This window comes from Solanum stenotomum, chromosome 5 (assembly GCF_019186545.1).
Source record: "Solanum stenotomum isolate F172 chromosome 5, ASM1918654v1, whole genome shotgun sequence".
In the NCBI taxonomy this organism is placed as follows: Eukaryota; Viridiplantae; Streptophyta; class Magnoliopsida; order Solanales; family Solanaceae; genus Solanum; species Solanum stenotomum.
The window spans coordinates 9,663,435-9,676,824 of NC_064286.1; the positions used below are offsets into that span (position 1 = coordinate 9,663,435).

A 13,390-nucleotide genomic window follows, 5' to 3' on the forward strand; every position below is an offset into this window, starting at 1 on the left:
CTACAAATGCGACTCTTTGCCCATTTGATATATTAGATTAGAGGAGCATGGACACTAAACAAGATTTATGGGATTATACCAAGGTTTGTAGTTTACAATATTAAATTATTTGTAAAAGTATTTTACTTCTATTGGCTAAGTGAATGACACAAAATTATAGGAGAAATATTATTCCTGAAGCTGCGTACAATTGGACTATGGTAACAATTCGAGAGGCTTGGAGAAGACATAGAAGTGATTTGAAGATGACTTATTACGATCCATATGATAATGATGAAGTTCGAATGGAAAACAGGCCTGGTCATTCCAGAATGTCAATTTAGAGAGCTCCTCAAATATTGGAAGTCTGAAAAATTCAAGGTAAAAATGTTGGTGTGGAAGTCACAATTAAAACAACTTGTTTACAAGACACACTATTGATTCGCTCATGTTGTGAGTTTGATAATGTTGTGAGTTTGATAATTGTTGCAGTCTTCCAAATCTGTTTACTCGCTCTTTTTATTCAATTGGACTTGTTGAAAAAGAAATATTGAGATAATGACCTCGTCTAGTATACTATATAGCACTAATATGCCTTCAATTAACATTATTGATTCACTTCTTTGCAGAAAATGTCTGAAACAAATACTAAGAATCGAAAAAAACTGAAGAATCCACACACTGCTGGCAAAAAGAGTTTCGCTTTAGTCCGTAATAAGTTGGTGTGTTCTCTTATTTACTGTCTAGTATTAACATGACATTTAAACAATTTCTGATACACATTGCAATGTGACTAGGAGAAAGAAGAAGACAGTATCATCTAAGGATCTCTTTGTGGTTTCAAGAACAAGAAAACCCGGGCGTTTGTACGAGGCTTCGAATGAAAATACTACTAGTAAAATTGTATGAGTACTGTCTATTTTCAATTTTTTAATTGAGATAAGTTATTTATTTTAAATTTTAATTTATAAGATTGTGTTTGTTGGATATGCTTTTGTAGGCTGAAATGGAGGGAATTGAAAAACAAATGAGCACAAATGACCAGTATGTTGATGCATTTTCAACCGTCATGGGTCCTGAACATCCGGGACGCCTAAGACTATATGGAGTAGGAGTTACACAGACTACTTTGAAAAAAAAAGTTGGCAATTTGGAATCAACTTTAAATGCAACAACTGATGAAATGCAGCAAATGCAAGAAAAGATGCAGAAAATGGAGAAACAAATGGAGGAACAAAAGAAAACTGTGCGACAAGAAGTTATTGCAGATGTAATTGCACAACTCAAGCATGCGGGATTAATTGATCCTAACATACTGGCAGCATTGTCCATTCCTTCACCAAGCGAACCTACTTCTGTTCAAGGGGCTGAGCAAGGTTGGTGTCGCTAATTCTATGTTTTGAGTGTTTCTTCTTCTTCTTTATGTTTCTCTTGCAACTCTATTTCCTTTCTCTGTTGCGACTTTGTTTATTTTTCTATTGCGACTCTTTTTTTTTGCTCTTCTTCTTCATTTTCCTATTGATGGTGATATGGAGGGTTAAACCAAAGACCTTCCATAAGTTACTATAGTTTAGTACAATTTACGTTGAAGGTTCAGTTGGTGACTTTCTTTGCCTGCTCAATGCAGATGTGGGCATGGTGCAGATTATTTTTGTGCAGATTATGCTGAATTGTACAGATTATAATTGTGAAGTTTTTAGAGTCCTAGCCAAAATCTGCAGAAATTTTTGAATGTGCTCTGAAAATGTGAATATGCTGAAAACAACATTTTTATTTTGAAGTGTCATGTACTAAATTGTGGAGCTTATTTGTGGTGAAATTGTGCTGAAACAACACAACTTAAACCTATCCAAAAAGAATTTTACACATAGAATAGTCTGCTTGAATGGCTTTTTTCAATTCCATCTTTCAGAAACTCTTTCAGATTTCTCAAGAACTGAGCTTGTTCACTTGTACCTTCTATGTTTTCATCACCAGTAAAAGATTGCCATTCTATCCACTTGTGAGCTATAACTTCACAAATACCTTTTGCGATGAGGGACAGCCCCTCATACCCTATATATCATAGAGAAAAAGACAGATTTATTAGGAATGTTGTTCACTAGTTTATTTTCCATTATTTGTAGTTTAAATTAGACAAAACCAACTATAGATTATAGTAGAAAGCTGGAAAGCACCTTGGATCTTCATCCAAGTGTGCATCATTTCATGAGCCAAAGTTACTCCCAAGTCCAACCTGTTTACAAAGATTAGTTATGCATACCATAAACTTTAAGTGGAGAACTTGTTTCAACCTTACATATCCCCTCTTAAAGACTGGAAGTAAATTATCTTTGGAAAAACATAGACATCATCAATCCCAATTTAGGTGACATAGTGGGATGAGTAACACGAAAGAACCTACTACTTAAGGCAAGAACAATAGCTGTAAATGGTTGTTAATAGTGCAGATTTTTTGATAGATTCTTTGAATCCCGAAATATGTTGTATTTAATGCAAATGAGAGATGCATCTACTATTCTAAATCAGTTGCACTTCTTCAACTGGCCATACTATATATTCTAGGATATGTTCATCAGAAGTGGCATCTTGTGATTGTTTATTACATGAATTATGAAAATGCAGATTCTTTTTATATTTTAAGTATATAGCTTGTAGATAAACCTATTGGGTATCATACCACTAAATTAGTCAAACCCAATTTTTCTAAAATATGGCTTCCTTTGGCCAACCTGGGCAACTGCTGGTAGGTGTAATTGTTGTAGAATCTTGGACCATTTAGATAGGAAGTCAGTTGTACAGTTTGCCTCTCTATATATGTAATTGCACTTTAAGATTTCCAGCTGATTTGTGAGCCTTTGAAGGTCCTGAATACACTGGTGGAGTGCCGATGAAGGTTGGTTGTTGTGAGCCTATACCCATGTTGTATGCACTAGTCCATCTTTATCTCTCATTATTTCTACAAACAACAACAATACACCTAGTGTAATCCCTACTAGTGGGGTCTAGGGAGTGTATGAGACAAACCTTACCCCTATCTTTGTAGGGTAGAGAGTATCTACTGAACTAAAAGTATTCCTGACAAGCACCAGATTTAATGTAACAGTAAAAACAACTAAACCTTAATTTGAACTAGTTGTCACTGTCCATATGGTTCCTTTGCTTCCATTATCTTCTATTATTAGCTAGAAGTCATGAACATTACACATACATGATGGCGACCAGTTTGGTATTTCTTTTGTTCCTTTGTTCTCTTGTTTGGTAACAAAACAGAGAGAACTAGCTAAAGGTAGTTGTTCTGGTTGGACGGGCCAGGATGTATGGTATTCTTTACACCGTCTCCAGTTGGGATGAGATACATGCATTCATTTTGGGATTATAGACTTCCAACTCCCCAAGCTGAAGCATCTATGGCAGCAATGAAGTTGCGAAAAAGTTTGAGATTAGTCCATACTCCATATATATAGTTTAATGTTATTTGAGTTTATTGAATTATATGTATGTCTTAGATATAGAGTAATAACTTTGTAATATATGACTATTGTGGAGCCATTAAGCTTTTGCGAAAAAATTGCTAAATTATTTATATTTTTTCTAATTGTATGTAGGTGATGAAATCAAAGAAGGCGATGAAAGCAGTAGTGAAGACTTGACATAGATTGTATATATATTTTGGTTTTATGGATCTTGATTATAATTTTGGTAATGAACATTTCTTCTTGTGAACGATTTATGTGTATTTTATGTTATAAAATTACTGCAATAGCTCAATAATATAATATTTATGGAAGTGCACCAATAATATATATATTATATATACACACACGTTGCAATAGCTTAATAACAACTGTTGCAAAAAGTAAGAATTGTTGAAGTACCCTATAATAACTGTTGCATTACCATGTAATAGCTATCGCATTACTCTATAATAACCGTTGCATTACCCTATAACAACCGTCGCAATAGAATGAAATGGGTTTTGAATTGAAAGAAAAACTGTAGCCATAACCTCAAAAGAACTGATGCATAAAACTCTTTTCCAACGGTTCATAACCGTAGCAATACGACACTAAGCGTTGGCAACTTATTAAAATTAAAACCGTGGCAATAGGTCTATCTACTGCTACGTTTTTTTGAAACGTCGCACATAATCGTAGCAACAGATCTATTGCTACGTGATATGTTGTAGCGGTTGCTTTAACCGTGGCGTTAGACCAATGGCTACTGTAGGAAAGTCTATTGCAACGGTACATGAACTGTGGAAATAGATCAAATTTCTAGTAGTGTTGCCATGAAATCATGACATAAATGTATGATCTTGATGAAATAATTGTGATTGTGATTGTGGTGTGTTGAATGGATCGGTTGCCATGTTCCGGCATAACTAACTTGGATATGTTGCCACGTTCCGGCATAACTATGGGATCTGTTGCCACGTTCTGACATAATTATGGGATCGGATACCATATTCCAGTAGGCTAACTGTTTGGGCTTGGGTTCCATGAGAGGACCAATTATTTGATATAAAATGTGAAGTTGCTCATTGTTCGTAAATGTTGATAATATTGTATATGGTGATATATATGCATGTGATTATAATGTTGTCTTGACTTGCTTATGTTTCACTTAGTGGGATAGCCGTGCGATCCTACCAGTACATTGTGGTTGTGTACTGATACTGCACTTGCTCTTATTTTGTTGAGTAAGGGCATCTTCAAGCGGCTAATGACAGACCTCGCTTAGGAGATCAGTGATCGTTCGAATTCAAGGGTGAGCCAATTCTTTCGGACTGCCATGGAATTCTCTTTCGTTTATGTCCACCATTTCCAGACTTAGACATTTGTTTTAGTTAGTTCATTAGTAAGGGGTTGTATCCCTTCTTGTTTAGACTAGGATCATTGTTAGATGTTTTGGTACATTGACTTTCAGATTCTAGGTTAATTATTCTGCATTGTTAGTTGTTAGATCTTTTATTGAAGATTATGGGAACTTCAGTTTTTAACTATTATTTCTGCTTTCCTATACTTAAATGCCTTAGTTTTGGTTTTAGTTTTTTGGTTTGAGTTGTAGTAGTGGTTCTCCCACCGGAGAGTTAGTGTGGGTGTCAATCACGACGGTCATGGTCGTTCTTACCAAAAGTGAAGTGGTATATTTTTAAAACTGATTCCCTTAACTATGATCAATAAGAATATTATTTAGCGTGATACAATTTGGACTTTTAAATTCAAAGGGCAAAAATCTTAAGTATACAACTTAAATACCTTAATTACTACTATATAACAATAGTTTTTTTTCCGCCTATATAGCAATAGTTTTTTTTTTCAAAACTAGGATTTAATATTAAAAAAAAGATAGCGTAGAATAGTCAGCCACGATTTTCTCATATTCTCTGATTTTCTCCAATTCTTTTACCTTCCACGATTTACTCAGATTTGTTATATATTCTCTCCCATAAAAATATATTTTTTAACAAAAATAAAACTCTCTTTCTACTCATTCTGATCGATTGTTCAAACATGGATACCAATAATTTTTCAATTCTAATTCAACACAACGAACGATGGGCGCATCAGGTATTTGTGATAAATCACGATTGAATTTGTGTTTTTTACGTGATTATTTTAATTATTTTATTTAATATAACAAAGCCGCATAATTTTTTTGGTATTTGTTCATTGGTTTAATGTTAGGATTTTGTGGTTTTGTATAAAATTCATATTGCATGATTCTGTTTTGGTAAATAATTTGGTGAAATGATAGTCTTTTTTAATTTGTGTATAAATTTTATCAACTTTTTGGTAGATTATTAGGTGTAATTGATAGTGTACTTGTGTAGACGATTTGGTGTTAATTGTATTCTGTATTATGTTGTTATAAACACCAGAAATCCTAGTTTATTTTTTGTTTGGGTGTTAATTAGGTCGTATATAAAAATCAGCTTTGGTGATTTTTTTTGTTGGTAAATGAATTGGTGAAAATGATGGTATATTTAAATTCCTTTATTAAACATCAGATTCAGTGAAAATTTTGTTGTATAACATTAGGTATAATTGATTAGTACACTTTGTACAGAGAAATAATAAAAGGCTCAATCAGTCGCTGTCCATCTCTATTCATCTATATATAATGACTACAAAGGGGATACTGGTAAGGGGAATAGGTAACCTAGTACAACACAAATTACAACTAGGAGTCCTACAAGTATACGGACTATGAGTCCTAATATGCCCCCTCAATCTGGATGTGTTGGTATAACGGACAGATTGTCACGCAAAAAGCAAAAACGGGATAAGGATAAACCCTTTTGTAAAAATATCAGCAAGCTGTAAGTGAGAAGGCACATATTGGACAACAAGATCCCTTTGAGCAACTTTATCACGGACATAATAATAGCCAATATCGATATGCTTTGAACGATCATGAAATACTGGGTTGCGAGACATGTATGTTGAGCTGTCGTTGTCACACAACACTCTAATCGGCTCACTAAGATAAAGACCAAGCTCACAAAGAACATGACGAATCCAAGAAGTTTTAGCAACAGTATAAGCAATAGCCCTATATTTAGCCTTTGTACATGACCTTGAAACTGTGGGTTGTTTCTTTGCACGCAAAGAAATAAGATTGAAACTCAAGAGCACAACAAAACCAATAGTAGAACACCTACTGTCAGGACATCCGGCCCAATCAACATTAGAATAAGCAACTACCAATGAATTGGAGGACGAAGCACGCAAGAACAATCCATGCTTAGTAGTACCCTGTAAGTACCTAAAAATATGCTTCACATAATGCAAATGAGTAGTACTAGGTGCATGCATAAATTGAGAAACAACATTCACAGCATAGGCAATATCTGGACGGGTTAAAGTCAAGTATTGAAGTGCACCAACCATGCTCATATATTCACTAGGATCTGAAAGTAACTCATCATCCATAAGAGAAACAGTAGTGCGAGAAGCTAAAGGAGTACCAACTAGTTTACAAGTATGCATGTGAAACTTAATAAGAAGGCCTGAAATATATTTTTGTTGAGATAAATGAAGACCATCAGACGAGCGAACAGCCTGAACACCAAGAAAATAATGAAGTTCACCTAAATCTTTCATGGCAAACTGTCGGGAAATAAGGCTAATAAACTGATCAAGTAGAGGTGAATGACTACCGGTTAAAATAATATGATCAACATAAAGCAAGAGGACAAGAACGCCAGAGGAAGAATGATGAACAAACATAGAGGTATCAGATTTGCTACAAGTAAAACCATGAGATAGGAGAAATGAACTAAAACGATGAAACCATGCACGTGGGGCCTTTTTTAAACAATAAATCGCTTTGGTCAATTTGTAGACATGATTAGGGAAGTCAGGATGAATGAAACCCGGAGGTTGTTTCATAAAGACTTCCTCATTAAGAATACCATGTAAAAAGGCATTTTTGACATCTACTTGGCGAATAGGCCAAAAATTAGAAACAGCTAAAGAGAGTACAATACGAATAGTAGTAGCCCGAACAAGATGACTAAAAGTCTCGTAGTAATCTATGCCAGGTTGTTGGTGAAAACCTTGTGCTACAAGACGGGCTTTGTAACGCTCAATTGACCCATTTGAATTATATTTAATACGATAAACCCACTTACAACCAACTAAATTCATTTGTGACTGGAAAGGAACAACTACCCAAGTTTTATTATCCAAAATAACATTAAATTCATCGGCCATAGCTTGTTGCCATTTAGGATTTTTCACATCCTGAGAGAAACAAAAGGGCTCACAATCACGAAGAGTGTCACTCAACGATAATATATTCTTAGGCTTAGAAATACCAGATTTGGAACGAGATTGCATTTGATGTGATGTAATGATAGATGCGGAAGCGGAAGAACTGGTCGGAGGCAACAAGCTGGATAAAGATGCTGAAATATCATCAGTGTGTGATCCACTAGATGGATCGGTAGAAGGCACAAGAGTTAATAAGGTAGAACAAGGAGCAGATGGAGGAGAACTGGAGGAAGGAATGTTAGAAGGAGTTATGGGTTCACATAATTGCGGAGTAAATAAGGGTGATGTGACAACGAGAGAATCTGGAGAGATAGATGGGGAAGACACTTTTGAAGGACAAGATAATGTAGTGTATGGGAATGCTGACTCATGAAAGACAACATGACGACTAACATAGACACGACCAGTTTTGGGATCTAGACAATGATATCCTTTAGAGTTAGATGCATAACCCAAAAAAATGCAATGAATTGAACGAGTTGCAAGCTTGTGAGATACTCGAACAGAAAGGCTAGAGAAGCATGCACAACCAAAAACTCTAAGAAAATTGTAATCTGGTGGTCTATGAAAAAGTTTTTCAAAGGGGGAAAGTCCTTGCAAATTAGGTGTTGGCAATCTATTAATTGTATAAACAGCATAATAAGCTGCATCAACCCAAATTTGTGATGATAAAATAGCTTCTAAGAGAACGGTACACACTATTTCAATAATGTGTCAATGTTTCCGTTCGGCAACTCCATTTTGTTGAGGAGTGTTTGGACACGACTTACGAAAGAAACTACCCGAGTTAGAAAAATGTGAGAGCATAGATGTGTTATCAAACTCACCACCACCATCACTTTGAAAAGCCTTTATTTTAGTGTTAAATATGTTCTCTGCTAGTTTTTGAAAAGCACAAAAATGTGAAAACACTTCTGATTTATTTTTCATAGGGTATAACCATGCAAACCGAGAAAAATCATCAACAAAAATAACATAGTATTTAAAACCCAAGTTTGATAAAACTTGTGATTGCCAAACATCTGAGTGAATAATGTCTAAAGGAGAAGAACTACAATGATTCACTAAATGAAAGGGTAAGCGTTGAGATTTACCTAACTGACAAGGGACACAATCAGTATTGATAGAACTGACAAAACTAATGTAATTATTTTTCCTAAGATGATTTAGAGTATGAGCTCCACTATGGACTAATCTACGATGCCAAATATATCCAAAATGACGTAAAGCGACACATGCTTGATGATAAGAAGACACTGATGATGTTTGATTATAAGAAGACACAGATGACGATGGTAGCGGATAAACATCACCCTCACTGGAAGCTTGCAGGAGAGTTTGACCCGAGGCTTTGTCCTTAATAGACATAGAAGAAAAGTCAAAATTAATCGCACAATTGTTATCCTTACACAACTTCTTGACAGAAATTAAATTATGACGAAGTTGAGGGACGTGAAACATGGAGTGCAAGTGTAGTGGATGAGATGTAAAAGGTAACTGAGAATATCCAATGTTCTTAATATTAAGCAAAATACCATTTCCAACTAACACACGATCAAAGTCAGTATACGGGGATTTTCGCAAAAAATTACCTTTAGATGGGGTCATATGAGCAAATGCAGTTAAGTCAAAGTACCAAGTAGCGTCAGTTGTTTCACTAACAGACATAGTAGAAAAAAGACTTAGGAAGATCATTAGCAACAAAAGCATGATTGAAACGATTAGTGCACTATAATGCAGAGTGACCAGGATACCCACAAATTTGACAAAAGGTAGAAGATGGGGGTGATCTTAAGACTCCCGAGGATGGTGATGTTGAACTAGCAGATTGTGAATGATAACAAATAGGAGAAACACTACCAATACCTAATGAATACTGTTCATAAAAACCATTGCGTGGAGGGTTGGATGAAGAAATTTGGTGTGATTGATTGTGACCACCAAATGAGCCTCTCCCTCTTCCTCCATGACCCCGACCTCTATATGAGGAAGACCGGCCTCTACCACGACCTCTTGATTTTTAGTAGAGGAATTCGAGGATACATTATGAGTAGCAAAGGTTTGATGAGATACACCTGCAGAGTCTAATTCTTTGTAGCGTTGCAACCTTGCTCATGAAGCAAAAGTTTGGTGCGAAGTTCTTCAAGAGATAGTTGGCCAGGAAAGTGAGTAATGATACCAACCAATGTGTCATACTCCCATCCTAACCCAAGAAGAACATGATCAATAAGATCTTGAGAGGAAACTGGAGAGTTAATTGTTGCAAGGGAGTCTACTATCGTCTTAGCTTATCAGAGATACTAATCAATGGACAGAGAGTCTAATTTGTGCATTGTAGTCAGTTGGCGCTTAAGTTCTATTGATTTGGCCTGACTAGCATCCATAAAACGTCTATGTAAGGATAGCCAAATATCACGCGATGTAGGTAACAAGTGAACATCAACAAGGACCTCACGAGATAATGTCGCAAACAACTAAGACCGTACACTTTGATCAACTCTAACCCATGAACGATAGAGTGGGCTTACTTGCTGGTTGCCAGAGACATGACATAAAAATTGAGTGGGTTGAGGTGTAGAGCCATCCACAAAGCCAAGAAGTTCATGAGAGATCAACAAACAGGTGAATTAAGTATGCCAAGTGAGATAATCTTTAACGAAATTAAGTTTGATAGTCACCAATTTAGTGATATTAGGTATAGCTAAAGCTGTGACATAGTGGAAGGGAGATGGAATTGTTGGTTCTATTGTTCCAGTGTGAGGTGGGAGCGAAGGTAAGGAAATCTGGCCGATAGAAGAACCTGGAAGAATGCTTGGCCCAACATTTTGGAGAGAAAGAGGAGGAGAAAAAGAAGGCAAAGGAGGTATTGAGAAGACTGAAGTAGGTGATCCCGACGCAACATGCAGATGTAGATTGAGTAGATGTAGAATCTAATGTAGAAAAAGGAAGCGAGATATTTGAAGAAGAGGGAATAAGCTACTGGGGAGTCATATTATCGGGAAGAACTAATAGGAAAGAAAAGAACGACTTCAATTAGCCGTTGTCCATCTCTATTCATCTATATATAATGACTACAAGGGGGATATTGGTAAGGGGAATAGGTAACCTAGTACAACACAAATTACAACTAGGAGTCCTAGAAGTCTCAGACTATGAGTCCTACAAGTATATGGACTATGAGTCCTAATACCCTTGAGTATCTTTTAGGCCATATATAAACACCATAATTCGAGAATTTCTATTGGTGTGTGATCTGGTGTAATTGGTATCTTTTAGGCATTATAAAAATACCAACGTTCAAGCTATTATCTGGGTACATCTATTGGTGTAGTTAATAGTCTGATTTTGGTTATTTATAGATAACAATACAAAATTGAAGAAATAATATTGGTTATAGTTCTTATTGATTGGTGATGGTATATTTTAATTCGTGTATAAACAATAAATTTCATTATTTTTTAATGGTAGATTTTTAAGTGTAATTGATAGTGTACATGATTGTAAATGATTTGGTGTAATTGATTTTGTGTATTATGTTTAACTACCACAAAATTGCTGCTATGTTTTTTGGTAAATGATACGATGAAAATGATGGTGAAGAAAACTAATTTATGTCGTCAACAATTTTTTATACCAGAATGATTACCATTTTTTTTTATATATATAAAGGCATTCTAGGTACCAAATTGTGTAATTTAATTACAGTGGGAATACAATTCTATTTATTTTGAAAATTGATTAATAAGTTGTAATCTAATACAAGTAATTATGTGGATTACATTATTGAACGAGTGCTGTATTATGCAAACACTAAATACGATGACTTAATTACTACTATATCTTCCCAATTGGGTGTGGACCCAACCATTTTTCATTTAATACTCAAATATGTCGTGAATGGTCCATCTACACCAATGAAGATTCATAATGATATAGGTGTCAAGTTTATTTAGATAAAAAAAATGCAATTCTGATTTCTTTTCAAGGAATCCTTTATGTGTAACATGTGTGGATATAACTATAAAAGCCATTGAGTACCAAAATGGCATCCTATCAACAAGGCAAGAAATTTTGAGATCCAACACACTATGTTTGACTGATATGGATTCTATTTTGGATGATTTAATTGAAGAATATGAAGAAATTGAAATAATCTCAAATTCTCAACACGATTTGATAACAGAAGATCAAGTTTATATAAACATGAGAAGTTACCAAGATTGTTGAAAGGCTATTACCAAGATTCTACTAATTAGTTACCAAGTTTCATACATTACACCACACTTTAATGCTGTACTAATTAGTTACAAACCAAAAGATAACATTTTACCATAAAAAAATATGAAAGGCAACTCACCAAGATTCTATTAATAAACAAAGCTTTTGTAATAGAAATTAATTGCTACAGACCAAGATTTTTACTAACTCTCATTAAAAAAATCACTATATATACCAACATGATAACATTCGATTTATACTTACTTAGAACACAAATCAAAATGTGTACTTTTACTTTAAACACCATTTATAAATGAATCCTACTAAAAAGAAGGTCTTGAACAAACAATAGGCGGACTATCAATAACTACGATTGGTTTATGAAGCCTAGGGATTTTTCGGAGTGTCCTATTCATAGTATATTGAGGGAAGAACTAAAGGTAAACGATAACAAACCTATTGAAAAGTGATGGATTTATGAGATAAAACAATGGTGAAATTGCAGTTGAACAAAATTCGGAGAGAGAAGAAGAACAAAGAAGAGCGAAGAAGAACACGGATTAGAGAAGTTTTTAATTTTTCAAGAAAATAAAAGTGTATAGGAAATAACAACTGCTTGGAAAATTAAAGAAGTGGAAAAGATAAAAATCTTATACATATCTTTTACTCTTTACATCATTGAATCAAAAAAGGAAGCAAAAGTAAAAAGTATATTTGAAAAGCTCAGTAATAACCATTAAATTGGTGAGATAAAATAATTAAATTTAATACATGATTATCATCCCCAAAATAGGCACAGAATCCCAAAAAACTGACATACTAAAATCGAAAATAAATTTAATATGCTATGCTTGTAATTTATAAACTTCGTTTGTAATTAGATATAAGTAGGTGTATATAATGTTAATTAAAGTCTCAAGTAGTATACTTTTGTAATTTTCACAATTCTTCAAATAGGACACATGTTATTTATCTAAATATGCACTTGAAAAAAAAAATATGAAAGAAAGATATGGACATGTGGTGAGGAGTCTAACATTTTTTCTATCAAAATTTACATGACACAATTGGAATTTTGAAATTTAAATTTTTAAATTTTGCTCGTGAATTTAAACATAGATATTTTAAAATTTAATTATTTAAAAACTATGTCGTAAATACTATAAATCAAAATAATTTCTTAGAAAAATATATAAAATATTTGGATCAACAAAAACATGATTAGCCTCTTGTACCACATAAAATAATTACATAAATTGAAATGGAGATCGTAATTGTTACTGATTACGTTATGTGATTTATGAGGTGACGTAGCAATATTCAAGTACCATCAATTATGAAAAAGTTAATTTCCATTATTGTCATGAAAAAAAGACACAGAACAAACCGTTCTAGATAATCTAGCAGCATAG

At 34.2% G+C, this 13,390-nt stretch overlaps 2 protein-coding genes across 2 annotated transcripts in view; one reads left to right on the top strand and one right to left on the bottom strand.

Moving 5' to 3' along the window:
* LOC125864461 (vestitone reductase-like) overlaps nucleotides 1-13,390 on the bottom strand; it is a 71,664-nt gene that overhangs the window by 38,918 nt on the left and 19,356 nt on the right. The gene's annotated exons all lie outside the window — the stretch shown is intronic.
* Nucleotides 612-3,637, top strand: LOC125864480 (uncharacterized). The gene is made up of 4 exons (XM_049544502.1): nucleotides 612-703; nucleotides 777-882; nucleotides 1,169-1,355; nucleotides 3,588-3,637. The coding sequence occupies exons 1-4, from the start codon at nucleotides 612-614 to the stop codon at nucleotides 3,635-3,637; spliced, it is 435 nt and encodes a 144-aa protein (XP_049400459.1).